Below are 24,660 nucleotides of genomic sequence, written 5' to 3' on the forward strand. Positions count from 1 at the left end.
CCCCCCCCCCCCCCAGAAGAAAAGAGACTATGGCGATTGTGTCCATTGTGCCATTGTGTCGTCGTCGTCTACTACCAACTCTTTGTCTGTCCCCTACGTACGTCTTACTTTGGGGGCGAAATTACTTGCCTGACTCATGAGTGACAGGGTTGTACATGAAGATTGGTACTGATGGCCACACAACATGGACGCAGTTCACTAGACTAAGACTCGCTTCACCTAGTAATAGGCATGTAGGGGGTGACTGAAAGTGGGTATGTTGACTTGGCTACTCTATAGAATTCCAATGCAGCGAAACAAGGCCTTAGACATATCGCAGCCCAGAATCCCATTGGATGCGGCTCCGCGTCAGTCAAGCAAGCCTCCGTGCGAGCCCGGCGACAGAAAGTTCACATACATGAGTGTTCCCATCAACGGCCATTTTTAAGGTTTTTTTTTGTTGTTTTTTTTGCGGAGCAAAAAGAAAAACAGAACTGTACCAAGTCCTGCTGACGTGAAGCAGCAAAACCGATGGGACGAAAGCGTCTGGTGCCACGCTCCTCGTCATGACGTTGGGCTTGGACTAACATTCCACGCCATCCAAGGGGGGCTTTTAGTGAGAGCACCATCAAGAGGCGAGGAATTTCAGCCAAAGGGGAACTTGCCGGAGGCAGCCATACAGAGAAGAGAAACATCCCTTTGGTAAAGGGGTAGACATGTCGGACGGACATTCATAAATACCTGAATGCCTCCTCCTCTACACTACCTGGCACGTGCTTGGGCAACTTACTTAATCTCCCACTTACCACCTGTTTCCCCTCCTTGCTTCTCTTCTTCTTGCTGTTTCGATTTCCTTTTCTCTTTTGGTAGCCCTCTCGCCGCAGTCCGTCCCCCCCCCCCCTCCGGAGCGAGCTTCCCCGTGTACTCTACTCTTCCCCTTCGGCCGCTTGGCAAGATGCTCTTGCCAAACATCGTGTCGACAACGCGGTTGATATTCCAACGCCGGTATCGCGCCTTTCTCACCCAGGCGATCGTCGCAATCATCATCGTGGCCTTCGTGCTGAACTCCTACGGCCCATCAATACGAGACTTTGGCGCCACACCACAAGAGCAGGACGTGGGGCTTCCGGACAGCTACACCGGGGAGAGTTTGCTCGCGCCCGAGCCAGACCCGGAGCCGTCTTCGGGAGGAGACTTTAACGACGAGCCCGAGTCGAACTTGGAGGAGAGCTTCCTGCAGGGTATGGGAACAAAACACCCCCGCGGCGGCCAGGCGGAGAAAAAGGCCGGTCGAGGTTGGCTTGATGGGCTAACAGACCGATGTTGCTTGCTATACAGAATTCTCTCGTCAAGAAATCACTGGCGAACCCACCGACGCCGGCCTCGACACACTATGCAATCAGGGGAGCAGACTGTGGAATCCCAATGTCATCGTCGAGTGCCCCCTACTCGATGGAGGCTTTGGCAATGGTCGCCTGAACCTCTTGCAGTGTCTTCGTTATGTCATTGAGGCCAAAGGTATTACCTTGCTTTTCCCACCATTGCCTCCTCCTCCTCCGTGCCGCAGCAACTGGATTTCTGACACGAAACCTACGCTCTCTCCCTAGTGTCCATCAAGCTGCCACGCATCGCCCGCCGAAACGCCAACGACGTGACCGACTTCCGGACCAGCGATCACGTGGACCTCGACTACCTGATCGATGACAGGCGTTTCCTGCGGATTCTGGGGAAGCACTGTCCCAACCTCGTCGTTCACCCTGCGGGCTACGACGACGCGCGGATCCGCCATCTGCCCAGCATATCCCCCCTCAACGATCTGCAACTCGAAAGCTTCAGCGAACCGGACATGCCGCCCGTTTTCGCCGTGCCTACGCATCCCGAACTATGGCCGGCGGCCCTGGACAAGTGGCTGGAGTCTGCGACGGAAGGCAAGCCGCCGTCGGCCGAGTCGCCGGTGCTCATGGGGCTTCACTCCATCATGTTCCTCTGGCCGACCTCGCACGACCCGCCCTCGGTGGTGCGCCACTTCAGCGAGCTCGTCCGCCCGCGGGACGAGGTCAGGCTCCTCGCGGCCGCGGCGCTCCAGCGGATGCAGCAGCAGTTCAACGTGCACATCAGCTTCCGGACCAGCGACGAGCCCAGGGCCCGCGACAACGCCTTCATCGGCGTCCACCTGCGCGTCGAGAAGGACTCGATCGACTACAAGTGGATCTCGTACGAGGACCAGTTCAACTACCTCGACCAGCGGCTGCGGGAGCGCAAGGGCAACGCCACGCACCCCCCCGACAAGACCCTGCCGGACACGGAGAAGACGGTGCTCTACGTCGCGAGCGGCGACGCGGCCGGCATCGCCCGCTTCGCCAAGGACGTGGCGCCCATCACCGTCGTGACCAAGAACGACCTGCTGCCCGAGGGCACCTTCGCCGGCGCCTCGCTGCGCAACATGACCTGGGACCAGCAGGCGCTCGTGGACATGCTGATCCTCGAGCACTCGGGCTACTTCATCGGCGTCCGCGACTCGACTTTCTCGTGGCACCTGACGCTGCGGCGGGCGGCGGCCGTGAACTGGATCACCGGCGGGTACCCCACCGACTGCTGGCAGGGCGACGAGGGCACCAAGGAGAGGAAGAGGATCGGGTGCAAGTCCATGCTGGCGGAAAACGAGGAGTGGCGCGACAATCTAAGTACCCTCATGGGCAACGGTCATTATAGGCTAGAGCCGCAGGTTATGGCGACGTGTTGGCCCTGAGGCTGGGAGATAGAGAGAGAGAGAGAGAGAGTGTGTGTGTGTGTCAATAATCTGGTAAACCGCATTGCAAGCATGGTTTCAAGTAAAACAAAATAAACAATGGTGTGAACTTCGTCTCAAGGTGGTAGGTTGAGGAATGCAAGGGAGTCAAGGAAGGGATATCTTCCGCTCATTGAAAGCCCAGGAATATCAATGACGGATTCCAGAGCGAAACCCCTGAAACCTCTTATTGTCCCTAGGCTACTTTCTTCTTCTTCTTCTTTCTGCAATGAAAACACTAATTCGAGAGTCGCTACCAGACCGAACATCAATATTTGTAAGAGAAATAATTCATTGCTACTGTACGTGTGGTGAAGCAGAACTGCTCCGTAAGTCACGCTGTAGCCAGTTACGTTGTACAACGAGAGCCACACGTAGATGTCATGTTGGCAGATCTTATCGGTATTTCAACCCGAAATCTCGTGTAGGATTGATCTTGGAAAGACCAGTCACTGTTCATTCTCCATTACCTAGATGTATGGTGCTCATCACACACAGTACGCCATAGAGAAAATTGATTCACGATGGGACTTTCGAGCCTCTCCGTCTCTACTCATTCTACAACCTTTTCTTTGAAAGTTGAACGGTCTTGTTGTGCAGAAGACAGCGGCTCCCGAGTATCTTCGGAGCTCTCGCTGAACCACTCGTCTTCCAGGAGTTGTTCCGCGGTGGGACGATCGCGGTAGTCCAACTTCATGATCTTGAGGATGAAGTCCCGGTCGGCGGGCGGTATCTCCCGGCGCGTCACCCGAGCAAAGGGCTTCGTCGGGGGTCCCATGCTGTGGATGAAGTCGACGATGCCCGCGGCGTTGTCGTCGGCGATCTCCTGGAAGGACTCCGGGAAAGGACCGAAGTAGCGGTGCATGCGGGACAGTACCACCAGCTCAAAGAGCTCGTCCTCGGGTTTGTAGCCCTCGTTTGCTGGGTTGAAGAGATGGAATCCTCCCCCGTACAGTAGGGTGAGGATCTCCACACGACGTCCAAAGTCAACATGAAGCCCCTAGACCAAGGACCTGAACAGAGTACTTACGGCGTTTCCAAAGGACCAAATGTCCGTTGCGGTTCCCCATGGAAGGCCAAGCTGAGCTTCTGGGCTGCGGGTGAAACTCGCGCCAATGAGGTGGCCCGGCTCTGAGGCAAACTTGGAGTCCTTGGAGACTACGCCGCCGCAATCCCCAAGCTGGATGGCGGTAAACCGCTCAGAGTCGCCATTCTTCTGGCCAAGGTTCACAAATATGTTGTCCAGTTTAATATCTATAGTTTTGTTTTGTCAGGTCAGCTTCGGGCTGCTCCGACACAAAAGTGCCAAGGCATCCTGTCTCGTACCGGTGTGGACCATGCCGTCCTGGTGCAGGATGCGCAGAGCTTCCAGTACCGACTTGGCCACCTTCTTGATGTCAGGCCGGGACAGTCTTTGTCGATTCGACTCGGCCCGGAGGTCGCTATCAAGATACTTCAAGACGATGGATGGCGGGTCGACTGGGTCCAAAATCTCATCCTCGAGTGGGCGAAACAGGGGACTCATAGCCTGATACTTGCGTAGAACAGAGGCCTCGTTTTCAAGACGCCAGTGGCCCCGAATGCTCTTGACGATGCATTTTGCCCCATTTTCGTTTCTTCAATGGTCGTTACGTTAGCTCTTTCTTGGGCTGTCGGTGTGACGAAGGGAAGGCATACTTACGCTCCTAGATACACAGCCCCTTGATCTGCTGCGCGATGAAGCTCTTGAACAATGGAGTACGTCGATATGCGGCCCCGAATTTTTTGACCGACAGAAAGTAGCGAGGCCATTACCACTTTGGCCGTATGGTTTGAGAACTGGCTGCTGGCAACATTCGATGTGAAAGGCGGGAAGTAAAGAGGAAAGGAAGTCAGTCGTTGGGGTTCGGACGATCTGGAGCCGACAGAGAGCTCTGTGTGTGCTGAGTCATTAGCCTGTTTGTTAATCGGCTGGCGGGGGAGGTGCGCGCTGTTAAGCGCCAGCCTCTGTCCCAGGCAGGGATGCTAGCGGGGCCGGCCTGGGGCGGCCTGCCTGGTGGGTTCGTCACGCAAGTCCATCACCAACATCCCCCGCATGCTAGAGAGACCCGGCGGCTGTAGCAAAACGACATTTGATTCTGGGCCCAAAGTGCCGCAATCTTCAGCACCTGAATGGTCAGATCATCTACCCTAGACGCCGGCCTGGAAACAAACCGTGCTTCCCAAAGCTTTGAGGAGTTTGCCGCCAAAGCCCATGTCCTAGAGCACAGCCAAACCCGTTATTGCGGCCCGAGATTCATCGGCGAAGTCAGGGACACTGGAGGATGAGTGAAGAAAGGTTGTGGTGGCCTTTTGAAGGAAAACCATGCATTCAGTCATTTATTGAAACCCACTAGATATCCCAATATTTCGAACAATGCCTTTGCTCAGAACTTCGGACACCAATCTCGCCAATAGCCAACATTCTCACTTTCTGTAGCACGTTTAAAGCTGTTTGAGAACTCATATATACCCCAAGAAGCCTGTGTTTTTTTTATCGCACGCAAACTTTCAAAAACATGTCGAGCAATCAAATTCTCTCCCGGAAAGCCCTTGGATCCTACGCAGTTGCAGGTAGGACCCTCAAACTTTCCGCCGCCACCAAGACAACTCTCTGGAAGCGCACCGATTCCATCACCGAAACCTTTAAAGAACCCCTAGAGGCGGCGATCTATACTAACCAAGATGTCATCCCGGCTAATACAGCCGAAATCTGTACACGGTTAGTTGCAGTAAATGGACTATGTCTAACGCCTCTGCCCTGGCTAACGGCTCCACTCTGTAGCGAGCCTGAACATCAGAGCGAATCCGATTCTCGATCCCATATCACTGCCGTGTGTTACGATGACAAGGGGAACGTCATCAAGTCGGTTCACCTCGTTACAAAAAAATGAGGGATTTCATGCCATATCAACCTCGGGGAGGAAAACCGACTGACAGGTTGCGAAATTCTTTTTCCTTGGTTAGCATTGATGATTTCCTTGGATTATCACAGAACTTGCAAGCTGGACTTCCAATCAGATGTATTTATGTTCTCACATCTCTGCGTATGTAGCATTGGTCTGTTACCTGTGGCATTAGTCTAGTTACAACCCGAGCTCTCCACTTCTACATTATCAACAACGGACATCGACTTGAAAATGGCCTTACGCGATCAACATAGTTAGACTAAGGACTGGACTTGTATCTGCATCACATTTGGAACAAGCACAGTGTGGTTGTGTCCATGGTTTTAACAGGTCGACATAAAAGGGAAAAAAATGATTCCATCGTAGTGTAGCATCTATACGGCATTGATTACTCTGTGTTGATGAAATCAGTGCGAAGGTAGTCTTGGGACAACCCTTTTTTCAGCCTTTGAAATGTTTTCCTTACTTTACAACTTCCCGTGTCGATATCTACAGCGTCCTCTATCATTCAAAACTGGCCATGTTGACTCCCCTTCTTTGAATCTCGCTTCACCTTACACACTCACGAAGCGCACCTTGTTGTCACAAGAGATATTAGGCGCGGCAGTGTAACTGGAGTTTCATCTTCGCGGCATCAGTCTTGAGGCTAGCCATGACATAGATTGTTGGATAAATGCTCTTCTGTTTCGTGCAATATTGGTTCATACGTATCGTCTGAGATAGTAGAGCAGAAGTTAAAGCCGTGGCAATTCTCGGGTCCGCCTGAATGATCAGTATATATTTTGTTGATGCAGAGAAGTGAGGTTTACAATGTTAGTCAAAAGTTTACAGAATTCTTTCCTGCTTGTCCAGCTGAGTAGCTCCACTAGAGCCATTCAGGCAATCTTGAACTCCCTTTGAAACATGCGACCTGTCGTTCCATTTACACTAGACATCAGACGGGGTTGGAGAAGACCCGCAAGGGGTGATGGTGCCGCAACTGCCCCGCCAGCCTGGTTTATCCAAAACTTAAGCATAGAAATGGTTATTGACAGCGCGGATCTTAAAGACGGCGTTATGTCATAAACTGGGCCGCAACCAAGCTCTTTTTTCCCTTCTTGGGCCCATATCTCTGAACAGGTGGCTGCTGGTTGGAATAGTGAGTGTTTCTCAACGGCTACTTGCCGCCTACACAACGACGACTTGAACTTGGACTTATTATGGACGTGGCCATCAGTCAACCTCGAGCTCTCCTGTGTTTGGATCACGAAATGGATCGGTCATGTTGGAGCAAAGGTTTGTGTTTGTTCAGTTTGACAGCGCCCAAGAAACGCTGCCCGCTCTTTAGTTGGTGTATCCAAGTATGTTCATCCTCCAGGGTAGTATAATACAAAGAAGTTTCGACACAAAGTGTTCCATGTACGCCGCCGCTCGCCGCTCGCCGCTGCCGCCCAGCTTCCAACTCTGTTCTAGTTTTTTCAGGCGCGGACGAAGCGCGACTTGGTGGACCACCCCCAAGACTCGACGTCGCGCTTGCTCATGGCGGCGACGCTCTCGGCGTAGTCGCCGGTGCCGTGGGAGGGGTCGGCGTCGGCGGACTTGCAGGTGGGACCGGACTTGTAGTCGCCGAGGCCGCCGTTGACGGCGGAGAACTTCTGCTTCTCCTTGGTGGTGGCGACCATGTTCTCGGCGGCCTCCTTGGTCCAGCCGTTGATGAAGTCGCCGTGGGAGCACCAGGCGGGCCCGCAGGCGAGCTTGAAGGGCGCGGTGCCGCTCCAGCCCTTGGGGAGGACCTTGCGCAGGTCGTAGCGGATGGAGAAGCGCAGCTGGGGCATGGACTTCATGCCGGACGGGCAGCTGCCGCCGCGGCGGTCCTTGTAGGCCGTCTCGAGGGTCTCGGTGTTGACGCACTGGGGGAAGTAGAGGAGCTGCTGCAGGTGGGTGCCGCAGGTCGAGCTGGGGAAGCCGTTGGCGTCGAGGCTCTCGCCGCCGCCGTTCTCACAGAACCACTCGGCCTGGGCCTCGGCGGGCATGGCGGACTTGGTCTGGGCATTGGCGTCGCCGGCCACCATCTGGACGTCCTGGGGGATGGCGACCTCGGCCGGGGTCTCGCCGAGGTTGTAGTAGGCGCTGAAGCGCGACACGGGCATGGGCTCGTACGTCTTGCCGCCGTCCGTGGTGTAGAGGGGCGTCGGGATCCAGTAGACGGACAGGTCGTTGGGGTTCTCGGCGTTGGTGCAGCCCTTCTGGAGCTCGGCGCTGGTCTTGGTGTTGACGGTGACGGCGTCGGAGCCGAAGAAGGAGTGCAAGTGAGACTTGTCGTACTGGCCCGGGAAGACGATGGGGTCGATGTTCTTGGTCATGAAGGCCGAGGCGACGTTGACCTGGGTGTAGGCCTGGGCCACGCCCGCAAGCAGGCCGGAAGCGATGAGAAAGTAAGACATCCTGTGTCTGTAAACGAATGGAAAGGTTTGAAGAGAAGAAAAAAAAAAATGAGAGAAAAGAGTAGATGGTTAGGGGAAGAAAAAAGAGGGAGTGTGACAATGAACGGAACGTTGGATGGGAGGAGGGAAGTCTGGGACGAGCTCGAGGTCGCCGATGCTTAAGTATTCCACATGAACAGTATCCGTCTCCGACAAAACAGAACAACCCCATGTTTCCTGGGCCCCATATTCTCCTGGTATCGTTCTTCCAAAAGGAGACATTCAACGTAATCAAGCTCCCTGTTTAATTTCCGATCGAGTTTCACGCCATCGTGCCTGGCAGCGGTATCCGGCCGAAAGGGGGAACACTCCTCGTGGAGCCGCCCGTTTTGTCCAGAGTGAAATCCAACTTGACAGAGCCGCAAGATGCCCGTCGATGGGTCAACTGGGCATTGCTCATTGGTTGACGAGGAAGCGATCATGATGCTTAGCGCGCGGACTTGTCCAACGTTTCCGCTTTTTCGCTCCCAAGTGGGCAACAAAGATGCGGCTGGGAGATCCCCTCGCTCTCGGGATTATCTCTCTTGGGAGCAGGAATAGCCGACATCGACTCTTCTTGGATGACCTGGGAGTGGAGCCCCGTTCAGTTGCATATACTCAAACATGAAGCTTAAACATATCAGGACAAAGCCCATGCAGACCACTGTGGGATTGTGAAGAGTTTGCTCCCTACTTGTGTTTGTCGAGGGCAAGGTCCATCGGGCCACTCCAGAAAAGAGGAAGGGAAAAAAGAAAAAAAAGAAAAAGGTCCCCAGTGTTGTTATCAACAGGGATTTCCTTAAGCCCAACTCACATTGACGAGCTGGTCCACCCAACGATCATCTCAGTCATGCAATACTGTCAGGCTTAAAATGTCTAATATTTTTACTGGATATAAGATCGTCCTGAACAAGAAGAAATGAATTTTTCTCTATAGAGCTATGCATCAGTAATACAAGCAGCCAGGTCTTCATAGTCATGCTGCCCATGGATTCATTATTTGAATCTGGACTTGAGTTGTTCACGCAATCGTCGACGGATGCTGATGCCAGAGCTGTTCAAGCGTTCATCACAGATGGTTCATTCAGAGAATGGCCGCTCTCCAGACTACTGGTACGTGCCTGTTGCCGCCTTCGGTTTCGTTTGCCATGGGCACGATGGAGATGACCATTTTTCTTCTTCTTCTTCTTCTTCGCTAGTGTGGAGTGCGTGCTGGGAGGGTTCCGTTGCCAGGATCGTCCAGGGGCTCGTGTTGACCCCCTTGTAGTGTTAATCAGCGGCGTTCGCGGTTCCAGCCCCCGGCGCATGGATGACAAGGGCTTAGCTGGTCTGCCGGGAAGGGTGTCTGTATTTCCAGGCGTTTCCCAACCTTTGGTTCTAATGTATGCTATCAATAAAACCAACTTTGCAATCTTCTTGATATCCCAGAAATCCAAAAAGCAGCAAATCCAGTTCGGTCAGATAATTGACAGTTTCATCCAGCCATACTGACTACCAAGAGTGACAATAATTGAGCCTTTTTAATTACTGACTGTAGCCGGCGAACGATAGAGTTAAGCTCTTTGATCCTGGATCTTGACTGCTGACTTAGGAGACAAGGCCGTAATGGACAGGAAAGACGGCCTGGTTGAGGAACCGACGGAGAAATTGCCCTGAAAACATTGAGCGCTGAACCCATAAATCTCCAAACTATCAACCGTTGACTCACGAACAAGGGCCAAGCTTCTTTGCGAAGACCCGAACGCCATGCTCCAGGTTAAGACGGCCTGGAATGGGATATCGGAAGAACGGCAAGGGGCCAGCTCGATACTGTGCCGACTTTAGCCCCTTTAATCAAACGGTCCATCGCTTGTGCGGGTGACCGCCTGGTCTCTGGCAAGCGACCCGATAACCTGTTACTTGCCCGTTGGGACTGTGGGGTTTGCAACAGATCATGGCCCTCTCAACATAAAATGAATGAGAGTACAATTGCAGTTGATTCATTTCTCATATTGTGACAGACTGCTCTTACGAGGGAGGGTTGGACCTCAATACTGTAGGTACAATAACAAAGGCAGTCCTCGTGGTTTGTCTAAGCGTGGGACCAAGACGGCAATTCGGCCTCTGCGCCAAGTCCAAGTCGGACGCGGCACATGGCCTTTCAAGTCCGCGTATACCAGTCACGACGGATCATTGGCAGAAGGGGCGAGCTTCAGGGCACAATCGTCAAACCCCTCCCCTGTCAAAAGACTATCCCCGCATCATTTGGATGGCATGGTGTTCCGCAGTAGTTTATCCTACAAATCTCCTGTCGAGCAACGCTTCACGGCCACAATCGGAGATCGCAGCAACACTGTGGTAACTTGGGTGCTCGGGAGACCAGACTGTCAAAGCACGGCAGACACAACGTCAGCTATGCTATCAAACGGGTTTGCTCTCTGATACATACGATCTGATACTTACCTGCTCTAGCATGAACTCGGCAGCGGAGCAGCGAGACCCCAGTACGCGCTGATCAGTATCGAGGTTACCTTGACAGGGGGGGTTACAGTCGGTTGGACTGTTCCGCGAAACTGTGGACCACTGCGTGCCAAGCACGCAGTGGTTATGTAGTACGGCTGCACGGAACCAATACATTTACCCTTTTCGATCTAATCCATTCATCTTCACAACTCTACCTCGTTTCCGTAATCCCGCTGACGAGCTGTCCTTGATGAGGCTACCGGCGGGAGATGCGACGGCTTCAGCTTGGCGAATGAGCTTCAAGTTACTGGAATTTGAAAATGAAAATAACAAGGGTTACAGTGTGTGAAAGAACAATTTTTCACTCACACGAAGCGCAGTGTTTCTCCTTGCATTGCATGGAAAGAAGCTTCAGGCAAAGCTGGTTGATTAATTTGGTCCACAGCGTTGGTTCAATCCATGCTGCCAGCCGATGCTGCAGGAGAGCAAAGTCATCCTATTCATTGCTTTGCGGTCAGTCTATATAAACAAACTCTGACTTGTATCCAACTCCGTATCATGAGAGCGTAGCAACCGATTTGAGTGTTGCATAAAAAGAAATAGTCACTATCAACCCACTAGCACTCGCCGTTATCTCAACATGCACTGCATTGTTCTTTGAGTCCCCATTAGATGCGGGGCAAATAAGAGAGTATGAGTCACGGTTCGCGTACATAAGCACCATCTGTATCAGTAACCCCTCTTCTTGATTGCACGCCTGCGGCACGCCAGCGTGTTAACAACTCGGACAAGACAGGCTCACTCAAGGATCGCAGTGTGATTCAACTATTTTTGACGGATAAGGTGCTCGGTGTCAACTGAGAGGTGAGGACGAGATCACTTGCGTGATCCTTTTGGACGGAAGTCAACAAATGTAGGCGCAGTCATCTTCTCAGGTCGCCGCGAGAAGAGATGTCAGCAATCACCAGCTTCGAGTTCTTGAAGACTGTCTCGCACGGGCTCGCTAAAATACTCTGGGCGGTTCGCAAATTCCTCGTCACGGTCCTCCCGTCTGACTGCATATGGATGGGACCGCGTAGACTTGTGTGACTGACGCAGGCAATCCCAGCAGAAACCACCGTGAAGAGATCGCTGCTCGCCTGAGAACAAAATGATCACCGACGGCCACGAAAACGCCTACCGCTCCGAGCGGCTCATCTACCGGGCGGTAGAGAACAACGAGGCAGACAGCACCTTCATCCACACCCAGCTCGAGAACGACCCGGTCAACGTCGCCCTCTCGGACCTCAAGTTGCTCAAGCCCCGGAGCAGCAAGCACAGCCACGCGATGACCGAGCAGATGGCAAAGTCCGTCCTGACGGTCATGGTCTGCTTACCCCACGGAGCCGGGGCCGGGGCCGGGGCCGGGGATAAGGACAAGACAGACGGATCACAGGCCGAGGCGCCGAGGCCCATCGGGTTCCTGTCCATCGGTTGGGGTGGCATATCGGGGGATACGGCGCACCATCGGTCGGTGGGGCTCGGCATCGCGCTGGCGGCGCCGTTCCGGGGCAAGGGGTACGGCTCCGAGGCCATCAACTGGGCGCTGGACTGGGCGTTCCGGTACGGCAACTTCCACCGCGTCTACCTCGGCACCGTGTCGTACAACGAGCGGGCGCAGCACCTGTACAAGAAGCTCGGGTTCGTGGAGGAGGGCCGCAGCCGCGAGGCGCACTGGTTCGATCGCAAGTGGCACGACCTGATCAGCTACGGGATGCTGGAGCAAGAGTGGGAAGCCCTGAGGGGGATCAAGAAAGAGTAAAGAGGATGCCTGGTGTTGATGCCAGCGGCGTTGAAGTTCTTGGGGAGTACGGTTACAGAGAAGGAAGTACGATACTAATCCGGGCTATCGAAACCATGGTAAACAAAGGAACACTCCAAATGCAAAAAGGGCCGCGCTTCGTTCTCGCTCGTCGCATCATCACGGTAGCCAACCTGTTGTGCGTGTTAATTTCCCAGGTTTTTTATTCTCTACGCTCTCGTCAACACCGTCAAGAATGACACAGGAGCGCCGAGATGTTCCATGCCTGAAAGAAAAGTAACTCTTGAGCTTCTCTGTTCCCGCGTCCTCCGAAATGTTGATTTGTTGACGAGTGGCATAACGAGGGATCCTTCCACAGCATCTGCTACGATGAGCGTGAATATATGAAACTTTGGATCGTGAACCTTTTGCAACCTTTCCTACATCGGCACACGACTGAATGTCAGAGACAGAGAAAGAGATTGCAGGATGATTTAAATCGAGTGTAATAATTCAAAAAGCTTGCAGTTGGGTACTATGTATATCGAAGAAGTGTTCGCCTTCGCTGTCCACTCAATGGAACCAGGCTTCCGGCTTTTGCCATGCAAAAAAATGGCACGCGTCTCTCCCGCACCAATCCCTCGTCCATTCTTTTTCCGACAGCCCGTCTCAAAATGCACATTGGTATATATAAAAAAACCCCAAGAGATCCCAATCCCAGAAATAAGACATCACCCCCCGCGGCAAGTGAAAGAACACACAAATTCCAGTAAGACGTGTGACGAAAGACTCTCTCTCTTAGATGAGGAGCCCGCCGACGAAGCCGGCGGCGGCCACGCCGAGGCTGAGGAGACCCCAGCGCACGTCGCCGCGGGCCTCGATGCCGGCGCTGGGCTGGGTCGTGGACGATGCCGAGGGCGTGCCCGAGGCGGAGCTGGGGCTGCCGGTCGCCGCGGAGCCGAGGGTGCCGCCGCCGGTGGCGCTGGGCGCGACGTTGGCCTGGGCGGCGGCGGCGGCCTGGGCGTACTGCTCGATGGTGCGTTGGCCGCTGGACCTGTGTTGCGTAACGATATCAGCATTGTGGATTTCCAAAGAGACAGGCAGGGACAGGCAGAGACAGGCAGAGACAGACACAGGCAGACGGAGAGAAAGAGAGAAAAGGGGGAAAAGACTCACGGAGGGTTGATCACGCCGACCATGCCGCCCTGGCAGTGCTGGCCGGTGGCGCAGTAGTACCACTTGGGGTTCGAGTCGGTGACCTTGACGGTGAAGACCTCGGCGCCGACGCCCGAGGCGACCTGGACAGGGCCGCTGAAGAAGCCCGTCGCGGTGCCGTTGGCGAGCGGCTGGCAGGGGGAGTCGAAGGCGGACTGGGCGACGGAGTGGGCGCGCGGGTAGAAGTGGAACTCGACGACGTCGCCGACGGCCGCCGTGAGGGAGTTGGGCTCGAAGGTGAGGCCGCCGTCGCCGACCTTGACGACGTGGACGCCGGCGATGCTGGAGGAAGAGGAGGCGGCGGCGGAGGCGGTCGACGAGGAGGAGGAGTCGCCGCCCGAACCGTACTGGGCCATGACGGCGGGGATGACGGCGGCGAGGAGGGTTGAGGAGTGCATGTTGGCTGTTGTGGGAGCTGGTTTGTGTATATACTAGTTGTTGGGTAGAGAGACACGAGTCTGGAGGGTGAAAGAAGGTCAGTGGTTTGGTTGTTGAAGTGGCTGGGTTGATGATGATGAAACTAAACCACCGCTCTTACGGGACGGACGACGAGCTCTTATACATATCGTAGCCTCTATCCAGGGACAAGCCCCAGGGATAAGCCCCAGGAGCCTCAAGAAACATCAAGACCCTCAAACTGGCCCCCCCTCCCCTTGGAACATCCCAAGAGTTTGCACGCGCCGCCGCCTCCCCCTCCCCTTCACCCCTTTCGTCCTCCAGCGCCACCAACGTCCCAGGCAACGGTTTGATACCGCCAGCCAAACGATCGGTGACCAGGATGTCGTTCCAAACGAAAGACGGAGAACAGGGGGTACCGCAGAAAGCAGCAGCAGCATCAGAAGCAGAGTAGCAACGGCGGCGGCCTCCCCGCGGTCGTCCGGAAGCAAATTGAACCCCCCCTGCTTGGTTGGCTTCCTTAGAGAGAGAGAGAGGGAGAAAGAGGGTCGCGAGAAACAAAGAAGGAAGAAAAGGTGACATAATGTGACCGAGAAATAAGCTCCGCCCCGCGCGGAATGGGGAGTCTTTCCATTACCCCCCCCCCCATCTCACTACTACAACGCGCCGGGGGCATCTGACATGCGAGGCAGGACAGGAACGTCGCGCAGAGCCAAGCCTCTGGATTCAGCCCACACCACCCAGGACGCAGGCTAACCCCCCAGGGGGGCCGGGGCAGTAGTCTAATTCGAGTCCAAGCTTGGCCCCTGGTTGAGTTGCGCCGTTCGATGGGTGCGAGAGCAGAGCAGAGCATTTAGACTGACATAACTAGGCCACAGCCAGTTAGTCGGTCGACAGGATGGGGAGACAAGCCACGGGCACACGGCGTCTGGGATTCCACGCCAACGATTCCAAGTGTGTCGCCTTGGTTTCCCGTCAGAGTCCAAAGGGACCAACCAACCAGATGCCACGAGAAGAAGCGCTGTCTCATTCATCATGCTAGCTGGAGACGGAACCCCAACCACGGCTACTCGCCGTTGGCATGCACCTGGTCCCCGTGTCTTTTCCGCGGCCGGCGTCCGGATCGCGTTTCGAAAGTCGTGTTATACGTGTAGGCGCCAGGGGGGGGATGAGGATGAGGATGAGGAGGAGGAGGAGGCGGCGGGTCGATGTCGATGGGGGCCAGTCTGTCTCACTTCAAGGAACAACGGCATTGTCGAGACCCGGAGCTTTGGTGTGCCTCCCATTTCTTCCCCCCCCCCCCCCCCCCTCCTTGATTTTCTCACCTCGTAAGCCAGCCGCCACTCGCTGGTGCCGTGTTCCGTCACGCGCCCGCGGCCCCATACCCGGCCGGTAGCGACGGAACAGGCTCTGCGACAACTTGGAACGGGGCTAACCGGCTCTCTCTCGCCGACCAAGTGTCTTCGGAAACAATGGCAAAACCTCTTGAACCTCGTTCGTGCCCAAACAGGAACGGAAATGGAAACACAGGGAGGCCCAAACCCCCGGCTCCTCCAGGGGGAGGGGGGGGGGATGAATGTTGGCGTTTCTCGCTACGAGTGCCGAGCGATGCTATAAAGTTGGAGAAGTTGGGGTGGCAGGCCAATCAGTTCCCCCCTGAAGACACGTTATTGTGTTGGACTGGACCCGCCCCAGGCCCAGGCCAGGGGGGGAGGGGGTACCGCTGCTGACACGCCAAACTCTAAAACGTCTCGCCTTCCGGACCGTCCAGGGGTTTGGTGGTTGTATGGCCTCTCTCTGCGGTAGTGGGGTGTGTTGTGTGTGTTTTGTACCAGTAGTCAGTCCCTGTTGTCGTGTTTGGTGTTAGTATGTAGTATTGCCACTGTTCCTGTTCCTGTTCCTGTTGTCACTGCTGTCACGGTTTGTCACTGCTGTCACGGTTTACGCGGCCTCGACTTACACACATCCGACGACGACAAATGCTCGTCTCCCCCCCCCTTCTCCGAGTCTCCTCGGGTCCCTCGGGTCTCTCAACAACCATCCTTCTCTTTCAACGTCCCCATCACGGCAGGTCGGCAGAGACGAACGTAAAGACAAAAAAGTCCCAGGAACACGAATAAGGTTCCTATAGCGTCCACTCGCGCCAAACGCCAGACATGTCCAATTTGTCCAGGTTGGGCCAAGACGCCTCCGCAATCCTCATCTCACAGCCCCCCTCGCGTAGGAGCCGAGCCGGGGGACGGGACAATTCACCTCCTCCTGGGGGCTCTTCCCACATCCTTGGCCTGCTAAGCGACCGCATGGTTCCCCCCACCTACCCCCGGTCCTAGGGCGTCCAGCGCCCGAGTCGGTCGAACCAGTCTGGCCGGAGCCGACTGTGGAGATTTCTCGTCGGCGATAGTCCTCACAGGTCATGATGGAGCAGACGAAATTGGTTCGTTGTCGTTCTCGTGATTCGCATCTCTCATTCCACACCTTTATCACACGCGTGCGTATTACAAACCATGACTGATGTCCCCAACGCCAATCTTAATCCTGACTCGCATCCTACCCTAAGGTACTAAACTAAAAGGAAGATTCTGCCTGCCAAGGTGATCCGCAGGGGGGACAAGACAAATCGCAACAAATACTTCGTGACGGCGTGACATGTACACTCGACGACACCCAGAGAATAAAAACACACAGAATGGGCTACCGCTGGCTGAGAACCCCCCAACCCCCCCCTTCTCTTCTTCAAAAAGTCCTTCACTCTTCGTCGCTTGAGCTGGACCCTCCCGTCGCCTGACCGTCACCGGCCGCCTGCTTGTCCTTCTTGTTCTTCTTGCCCTTCTTGTTCTTGTTCTTCTTCTTCTTGCTCGACCCCTCGGCCGCCTCGCCGAGGTCAATCAGGTCGGCCGCTGGCGCCTTTCCGGCCTTGTCGCCCGACGCCACGACGGCCTTGGAAATGTCGACCAGCATCTTCTTGAGCTCCTCGACCTCGCTGCGCAGCTTCTGCACCTCGGCAATCGTCGGGTCCGTGTCCAGGTTCGTCTTGGCCGTCATGCACACCTTGTTCCACCCGTCCGACTCGAAGTCGACCTGGTCCATCATCTGCTCCCACTCCTCGATCGTGTCGTCGTCCTCCTCGCCCCGCGCCCGGTTGCTGCGGATCTCGGCGGCCGACTGCGTCTCGAAGACGGCCGCGACGACGAGCACGGGCGAGTAGAGGATCCCCATGATGATGTCGCTCATGCGCTCAAACTTGGACTTTTCCATCCACCAGAAAAGCGCAATGACAACCATCTCAATCAGGTTGAAAGGCGGGATGTAGACGTTCTCGTCGGGTGCCCGGACGAACTGCATCGTCTTCTGCGCGAACAGCGCGAGGTACTCGTCGTTGGCGTTGTCGTAGATGTCCTCGTATGCCGAGTTGTACAGCGCGATGAGGATGTTGAGCAGCACAACCTTTCTCCGTGAATTAGCGACTGGCGGCTGCAGCATGCACTTGTTTTGGGGAAGAAGAGAGACTTACCATGACAATAAAGGTAAAGCAGTAGTACAGGATGATGCCGAACGGCGGTGAGAAGCGATCGAACCCGTCAAAATCGGGGCTTTGCATGATGGCGTTGGCCATGGCGGAAATGATGAAGAGGATGTCGTCCGCCACGAGGTCATCTGCCAGGTCGAGCCCGACGAAGGCCTGGAGGAAGCCGATGATCAACACGGCGAGCAGGGCGAAGAAGATGATGGACTCCTTCATCATGACCTTGAGGACGACGAGCATGGCGCCAAAGAAGCGGAAGCTGTCGAGGTACAGCAGCAGGCGGGACCAGATCATGGGCGCGCTGAAGGCCAGGAAATTGTAGCTTAGCTCGCTGTAGTATCTGCGAGCCTCTTCGCTCTCGCCGTGCGTCAGGCCAATGATGCGCAGGATGAGCGACAGCGAGATGAAGGAGTAGAGCACGCCGTTGAAGGCATTCCAGAAGCCCAGGATGTGGTAGCCGGCCTTCCAGAACTTGGTCACCTCCTCGCAGATGAAGCCGAAGGTGAAGATGTACAGCACCACCTCAGCCGTGTCAAGCTCTCCCTTGGCGTTGACCGAGTTGATGACGGCGGTGTAGAGGCCGATGTAGACGAGGGAGATGAGGACCTGCGTCGCGTTCTGGTACATGGGGGCGCGGATGCGGTCGGGGTCCATGTGAACAAGGAAGGACGGGTTGGTCTTGTCCTTGTAATCCACGAAGACGGCGGGGTCGTCTTCGTCCTGGACCAGCCATCCCTTCCAGAGGTACGAGATGCACTTCTGGTAGCCCGACGACCCAATAACCCTGACGGCGTGGAGATCGACGGCCTTCTCAATGACGTTGGCGGGCGGCGTGGACTCGCCATCGATGAGGATGGAGTAGCGGCGGAGCAGGACCGAGTGCATGAGGTACTGGAGGTCTTCCTCGGTTTCGATGCTGCAACAGGGGTGTCGTTTAGCATCAAGCACGATGTTCTGTCTGTTCCATCGTTTCGACGTTCCGGCGCCGACATGGATGGTCACGGACGGACGGACGGCACTTACATCTGCTTGGCGATGACCTCGCAGGCGACGGCGCGCACGCGGTGCAGGTCGGCATCCCACAGCTCAACGAGGGCCTGGTGCTTGAACCATCTCTTGCAGACGATCAGGCAGAAGACGACGCAGGATCCGTAGTGGGAGCCGCCAGCCTCCTTGGCGGCCTTGATGACCTTTGTGGTGATGATTTTGCTGTGCGCCTTTGTGATCTCGTCCTCGTCCAGCTCGCACGGCACGGCCAGCTCGATGAGGTGGCGCAGCTTCAGGGCGATCTTTGTGACTTCGGGGGCGGGGATGGCGGACTCGAGATGCTCGGATCGGTACTGCGGCAACACTGGTTCGGGGCAGTAGACCCTCTTGTAAGCAATGGGAGCTGGCTGGAGGACGTTCATCGTGTCGCGTATTTCTTTTCTTCTTCTTCTTCTTCTTCTTTTTCTCTGGGGGGTTCTGTTCTCATTCTTCTTGAAGAGGGAGGAAGATCAAGAAGGGTACGTACGGCGTCTGCGGTCGTCGCGGATCCAATCCGAGTGGAAGTCGTGATGATGTCTCGAGTGCCGGTCCCAGCCAAGCATGCGGGAGACCCAGTTGAAGTTGGCCATGGCGACTGCGATTGCCGTGTCCGGTTGGGGTCGGGTCGGGGGCCGAGACTCGAGTTGTCAGGTAGCTTCGATCTGTTTGGTCTCTCCGCTGCTACAGCGTCGTTGTCGTCTTCGTCTTCGTCGTCGTCGTCGTTGTCGATCTCGAGAAGAGCAGGGACAATCGACAAAAGCCAATGGACTTGAGACTTAAGCAAGACTCGCAGAACAGCAAGTGAGGGGGGGGGGAGGACAAGCCACTGAAGAAGATGGAGTAGAAGCCCAAGAGGAAGAAGAAGGAGAAGAAGGAAGAAAAGGAGGGCTAACAAAAAAAGAAAGGAAGCAGCGCAAACCCGGCTCTCGTTTCCTGTTTTTCTGGGTCAATGGCGCCGAGGAGAAGGCGAAGGCGGGAAGCAGGAAGCTTGAAAGCTTGCTAGCGCGCATCTGCTGCAACTTGCAAGTGACGTCGACCTGCCACGCAGCGGGGCGCCGGCTGTGCACGACCGGGGGTAAAGTGGACCCTTAACAGTGAAGCGAGGAACACCTGCTGTGCTTTGGTAATCAGGTACTTGAAGGGCAGAAGGAGCTAGTGCCGTTTTGGACAGCCCCCTATGGAATTGGCGCCGTTGGCCTTGGGTTGGCTGCCTCACACCATTCCATTCTTATCTTATCCTGCCTTGACTCGGTACCTGTGGTATGGTATAAGGTACCGAGGTACTTGTTGGGGCGGGCGTGTGAGCTGTCTGATTCAATGTGTCTCACTAAAAAAAAAAAAGGATCTCAGTGAGCTTATTTGATCTCGTATGAGAGACGACTCAATGAATGAGCTGCCATCGAATGGCCTGGTGATCAAACGCCATTCGCTCTGTCTGCTGCCCTGCCCAACCGCTTTTCCGGTTACATGACACAGTCAACGGCCTCCCGGTTGTCGTATCTCATCCCCATCAAAAGACATCTATCTCACCATCTCTCCCGTCTCCATCCACTTTGGCTCTCGAGATCAACACGTGTCCTTCAAACCCTCGCCCCCGTCGTCTCCTTCCACAGGTCAATCACCATGGTCGCAATGTTCTGGATCGTCTCGGGCGCGTTCGGCAGGTGATGCCCGCCCGGGTACCGCACCACCTTACGCGTGCTCCCCTCGGCGCAGGACTCGATCAGCGCCTCGCTCGCCGGCTTCCACGGGTCGAACAGCCCGACGAGGTGGAACGTCGGCGCCCTGATCTTGTCGTCGTCGCCGCCCTCCTCCGCCACGAAGAGCGGGTACGTGCCGCACAGGAACACGCCGAACATGTCGTACGGCACAAAGGGCCGCCGCTGCTGCTCGAGGAGCACGCTCGCCGCCGCCCGCGCCCCCTGCGAGAACCCCAGCACCCCGACGTACGGCCCCGTCTGCTGCACGTACACCTTGAGCAGCTCCATCGCCGTCTCCTTCTGCCGCGCGAACTCGTCCGCCGGCGTCGACGGGTCGTCGCTGACCCACCGCCGGTACGGCCCGCACCCCTCGAACACGGGGAGCACGCCCGGCCCGGCGTCACATTCGATCGGCCCCTCGAGGAACACGAACTCGAACCGCGGCTCGAGCACCCGCGACAGCCGGACGAGCTGGATCTGGAAGATCATTCCGGACGACCCGCCGCCGTGGAGGCAGAGGATCTTGGGCCGCACCGGCGGCGGCACGTTGACGGCGTACGGCTGGTACATGTCGGATGTCCGTCCCTTGGACTTGGAACGAGTCAAGGTGGAGGAGGAGGAGGAGGACGACGACGACGAGGAGGAGGGGCGGTCCGAGTTTGGTTGGTGGCGTGGCCTTACACGTAGGTAGCGACTGAGATGTGTGCTTGCTGGATGGAAGGTATGCCGGACTTTTTATTTTATTTTGGGCTGCTGCCGCGGACGGCCTTCTGTGAGATGCTGACGGGGTACGTGAGTGGGTGATGTGAAGTGAGCTGGCTGGTTGGCTGACTGACTGACTGACGGCGGCTAGGTAGATGGAGTGAGATGGGGGTAGTGGACCCCCGGATCATCTTCATATGCATATGCGCGCTCTCGGCCGTTTCGGGTTCAGTCGTCCTGAACCGCTTGGTTCTCTTCTCTTCTCTTCTCGCCTGACTTACTTACATAAACACTCATCTCACCTCCGACTCACTTTCAACTCACTGCCATCTCACCCTCCAACTCATATCCCCCCGACCAACCACATCTCTCCTGAGAACTCTATGGGGTAGCATCGACCTCGGACCGATCCATCCTGACTCAATGGCGTCGAACTTTAACACGCTCACACATTCCAGCACTACGATGTACGCATAGCGTGGTAGCCTCTGAAGCCAAGCCTGAATGTTAGCCCGGTTCGGACCCGGAGTATCTTTCATCACACACGCGCGCACACACACACCCATACACGTCTTTTCTCATTATTGACAGAATACAGGACGAATATCAAAACTTGCAAGGGTTACGACGAGCTGTCCGTTTCCGGCTCCTCATGCTACCTTGTCCGATCCGTCTCGCTTGTCTTTCATGAACGGCGCACGCTCGAGCGCATCCGCCTGGATCTTCCACACCTTTCTCCCCCTCCTCACCATCTGCTCGCCAAACTCCTCCAGCAGCTCCTCCGCGCCGGGCTCGCCTGACCCCATCGCCTTCAGCAGCTCCCCTTCCGCCCGGAACGTCGCGGCCTCCCAGATGCCCTTCCACCGCGCCACCGCCCGCAGCGCCCGCGGGTGTCGGCTCTGCACGTCGGTGGCGACCATGTAGAACGACGAGCGCTTGTTGTGGCCCGTCGTCGGCTTGAAGAGCCGCGCGCGCGAGAACCCGTCAAACGCGTACAGCTCCCTCGCCGTGCCCCACGCCTCGACCTTGTGGAACAGCACCACCATCGTCCCGCCCGGCCGGAGCCGCTCGAGGCCGAGCGCGAGCTGGCTCGCCGACAGCCGGTGTGCCTCGTAGGCCTCGCGGTAGCTGGCGCGCTCCTGCTTGCGCACCACGGCGCCGCCGCAGATGACGAGGTCGAACTGCTGCTGGTTGGCGCCGAACTGCCGCGGCACGATTCTGCCGGCGTCCGGGTTGTTCGAGGGGATCTCTGTGAAGCCGAGGTCCTCCGCAAGCATCGTGACGTCCAGGTCCCGGCGGTCAATGTTGGCGTCGTCGGGCAGCATCACCTTGTGGCCGCCTGCGGGCTCGGGCAGGCTGAAGCCCATTGCGTGGGCGCCCGGATTGAGCTCCATGGCCACGGCGAGGAAGCCGCCGGGTGCCATGCCCATGTCGAGGATCTGCGGCTTACCCCAGCCGGCCGTCTTGACCTTGAGCGCCCCGGTGCACTTTTGCATCTCCTTGCCGATCCTCTTCATCATGTCTAGAACGCCTGGGTCAGCTGGTCGTCGGGGTTGTCGGCCTTATGGCGCTGCTGCATGAAGAACTTGTCGCCGGCCGGGCTCTCCCACCCCTATCGACGGTCAGTATACTGTGTGATCCTCTACTTTTTCTTCTTCCACAGAGAACAGAAACGATCACTTGCCTTCTTGCGCAGCGCGTCGAGCTTTGCAAACTCTGGGGATGCCTCTCTCAAATAGTCTACCAGGACTTTCTTCTTGGCCTCGTGCTCCTGGTTGGGATTCTTTGCTCCATGTTCTGAGATTGACATGATCGCCATCTGCGTGGTGGCGTCGCTGGGGTGTTCACCGGCCTTCGACACCTGATCGGAGGCCGTCTTATTCAAAGTGACAGTGGCCATGATGAGCCGTCCGGTGTGATCTAAGCTGCTAATACCGAGAGACTGATGATGGTGATGATGGTGATGATGTGTTTGGTAATTTCGATAATACAGTTGGTCACCTTGGGGGGAATCGCTCTGGGGGTATTCACTTTGCCGTTGAACCTACCGCCTGCTAGATTGGGAAGGCTAGCACACAAGGCAGGCAGCAGCCTTGTAGGCAGTTGACAGCTGTGTTCACATGCCTTGAAGCGTTTGGAAGGCATCTTGCATATGAGCGGGTCACACAAAGCCTTACAAATGCTTCACCCTTCATGTAGCTAGCTAGCTACCTTTGGTCGTTCCACTTGCAAACGCTCACTACAGCCAACGGAGATTGAAAGATGAATGCAGACTATGAAGGCAATGTGCCCCAATATCAGAGACGAGGATGGCAACACACCCCTCCACTATCTAGCAAAAAGAGATATTCCTCGCTCTATGGGCTAGAGAGCCCTGCAACGGCTATTGGACAGGGGAGCGGACCTAACGCTTCAGAATTTCGATGGCCTGACACCTCAGTATTTGATTATGTAGCAACACTATGAATAGGACAAAAGTCATCCACATGCATTTCAATTTTTTTCAATGGGAGGCACCAAATATATTTTGGAGGAGGGTGGATTGGTCGAAGATTAGAAACGAGAACGGTCTTTCTCAGGTCGTTGCGCTGATTCAGTTGTCACACATGATGCTCAGCATCAAAAGGATTTTCTGGTTGAACAATCAGTCCCAAAGTAACAAGAGAAAAGCTGCGTCTATGCATCTTTCTTATTATCTGGTACTAGTTTGACCGTGTTGATACTGCGGTGAGAGGGAAATCCTGGAAGTGGAAGCCCCTAAGTCAGACTACCCACTTTTCGGCACCCCCCCCATTTCGGCACCCCAAAAATGAAGCTATTCCCATCATACTCGTCGACTTCAATTAATCATTGACTTCTTCTAGATGCAACAACAATACAGCTTTCAGCTTCACTAGGGTATTCAGAGTCGCTGGATTCGGCTGCATCATCCTCTTTTTCCCCAGCCTTAAGTTGCGCCTGCTGGATGTCTTTGATGTTGGCGAACTTAGTGTTAGGATCCAGCTGGACTGCCCTTCTTTTCCTTACTGCAGTATTGGTGACTTGGGCCTGCAGAAGCTCCAGTTTCTGCTGGGTATTTGCCAGCTCATATGCCTGCTCGCTGAAGCCTTTTTTTACCTTCCTGAATAGAAGGCGTTGAGTAAAGGCATCATTCTCCAGCTCTGTGAATAGCTTCAACTGCCCAGCTAGATCCTTCATCTTCCTTGGCGTCGACCATGCCACTGCAGATGACGCAGATACCCATCCTTCAGCTTCCTTGCCTCCAGACTGCCCTTTGCTGACCTGATCAGATGATCCTGATGCTGCTGGTGTTGATGGGAGCAGTAGGGAGCTCATCAGAGGCTTCGCCATAGAGACAGGCCACAACCCTGTCCATTTCCAACCACTTCTAATGTTCTGCATCGTCATACCTGCAGTACGAGCCTTCTGATAACAGCCTATAAAGTTCCTCTTGCCTACAACAGTTGAATCATTCCACTGACCAAGGTATCCAAGCTCCTTCCTATAGGCTGCCTTGACAGGGCTGAAGACTGACTGATCAAGTGGCTGGAGGACATGGGAGGTATGTGGCGGTAAGAACAATAGATGGATGTTGTTTATATAGCATAACCACATAAAGTCAGTCGTTGTATGACTCCCATGTCCATCCATGATCAGCAGCCTGACCTCCTTGCCCTGAGGAAGAGTCTGAGGGATGAAGACCTTCTGCAGCCATTCAACTGCAGTGGCATCTGAAGTCCA

At 55.5% G+C, this 24,660-nt stretch overlaps 9 protein-coding genes across 9 annotated transcripts; 2 read left to right on the forward strand and 7 right to left on the reverse strand.

Annotated features, from left to right (window-relative positions):
* Positions 1–934: 934 nt before the first annotated feature.
* CH63R_05105 (Alternative oxidase) lies at positions 935–2,728 on the forward strand (the record flags this gene model as incomplete). Its single annotated transcript, XM_018300080.1, has 3 exons — positions 935–1,274; positions 1,318–1,497; positions 1,587–2,728. The coding sequence occupies 3 exons, from the start codon at positions 935–937 to the stop codon at positions 2,726–2,728; spliced, it is 1,662 nt and encodes a 553-aa protein (XP_018161326.1).
* A 592-nt stretch (positions 2,729–3,320) lies between these two features.
* Positions 3,321–4,558, reverse strand: CH63R_05106 (Serine/threonine protein kinase; the record flags this gene model as incomplete). The annotated part of the gene is made up of 4 exons (XM_018300081.1): positions 3,321–3,734; positions 3,798–4,021; positions 4,094–4,383; positions 4,449–4,558. The coding sequence occupies 4 exons, from the start codon at positions 4,556–4,558 to the stop codon at positions 3,321–3,323; spliced, it is 1,038 nt and encodes a 345-aa protein (XP_018161327.1).
* Positions 4,559–7,151: 2,593 nt separating this feature from the next.
* Positions 7,152–8,117, reverse strand: CH63R_05107 (Secreted protein; the record flags this gene model as incomplete). Its single annotated transcript, XM_018300082.1, has 1 exon — positions 7,152–8,117. One exon carries the CDS (start codon positions 8,115–8,117, stop codon positions 7,152–7,154), a length of 966 nt encoding a protein of 321 aa, XP_018161328.1.
* A 2,294-nt stretch (positions 8,118–10,411) lies between these two features.
* Positions 10,412–10,751, reverse strand: CH63R_05108 (uncharacterized protein; the record flags this gene model as incomplete). The annotated part of the gene is made up of 2 exons (XM_018300083.1): positions 10,412–10,498; positions 10,578–10,751. The coding sequence occupies 2 exons, from the start codon at positions 10,749–10,751 to the stop codon at positions 10,412–10,414; spliced, it is 261 nt and encodes an 86-aa protein (XP_018161329.1).
* A 976-nt stretch (positions 10,752–11,727) lies between these two features.
* Positions 11,728–12,378, forward strand: CH63R_05109 (GNAT family; the record flags this gene model as incomplete). The annotated part of the gene is made up of 1 exon (XM_018300084.1): positions 11,728–12,378. One exon carries the CDS (start codon positions 11,728–11,730, stop codon positions 12,376–12,378), a length of 651 nt encoding a protein of 216 aa, XP_018161330.1.
* Positions 12,379–13,155: 777 nt separating this feature from the next.
* Positions 13,156–13,970, reverse strand: CH63R_05110 (Extracellular serine-rich protein; the record flags this gene model as incomplete). The annotated part of the gene is made up of 2 exons (XM_018300085.1): positions 13,156–13,411; positions 13,534–13,970. 2 exons carry the CDS (start codon positions 13,968–13,970, stop codon positions 13,156–13,158), a joined length of 693 nt encoding a protein of 230 aa, XP_018161331.1.
* Positions 13,971–16,713: 2,743 nt separating this feature from the next.
* CH63R_05111 (Potassium ion channel Yvc1) lies at positions 16,714–19,527 on the reverse strand (the record flags this gene model as incomplete). The annotated part of the gene is made up of 5 exons (XM_018300086.1): positions 16,714–17,412; positions 17,480–18,407; positions 18,515–18,885; positions 19,005–19,285; positions 19,437–19,527. 5 exons carry the CDS (start codon positions 19,525–19,527, stop codon positions 16,714–16,716), a joined length of 2,370 nt encoding a protein of 789 aa, XP_018161332.1.
* Positions 19,528–20,097: 570 nt separating this feature from the next.
* Positions 20,098–20,787, reverse strand: CH63R_05112 (Oxidoreductase; the record flags this gene model as incomplete). The annotated part of the gene is made up of 1 exon (XM_018300087.1): positions 20,098–20,787. The coding sequence occupies one exon, from the start codon at positions 20,785–20,787 to the stop codon at positions 20,098–20,100; it is 690 nt and encodes a 229-aa protein (XP_018161333.1).
* Positions 20,788–21,569: 782 nt separating this feature from the next.
* Positions 21,570–22,819, reverse strand: CH63R_05113 (FtsJ-like methyltransferase family protein; the record flags this gene model as incomplete). Its single annotated transcript, XM_018300088.1, has 2 exons — positions 21,570–22,459; positions 22,588–22,819. 2 exons carry the CDS (start codon positions 22,817–22,819, stop codon positions 21,570–21,572), a joined length of 1,122 nt encoding a protein of 373 aa, XP_018161334.1.
* Between the last annotated feature and the right edge of the window lie 1,841 nt (positions 22,820–24,660).

The sequence above is a fragment of the Colletotrichum higginsianum genome, chromosome 3 (genome assembly GCF_001672515.1).
Source record: "Colletotrichum higginsianum IMI 349063 chromosome 3, whole genome shotgun sequence".
Classification (NCBI taxonomy): domain Eukaryota; kingdom Fungi; phylum Ascomycota; class Sordariomycetes; order Glomerellales; family Glomerellaceae; genus Colletotrichum; species Colletotrichum higginsianum.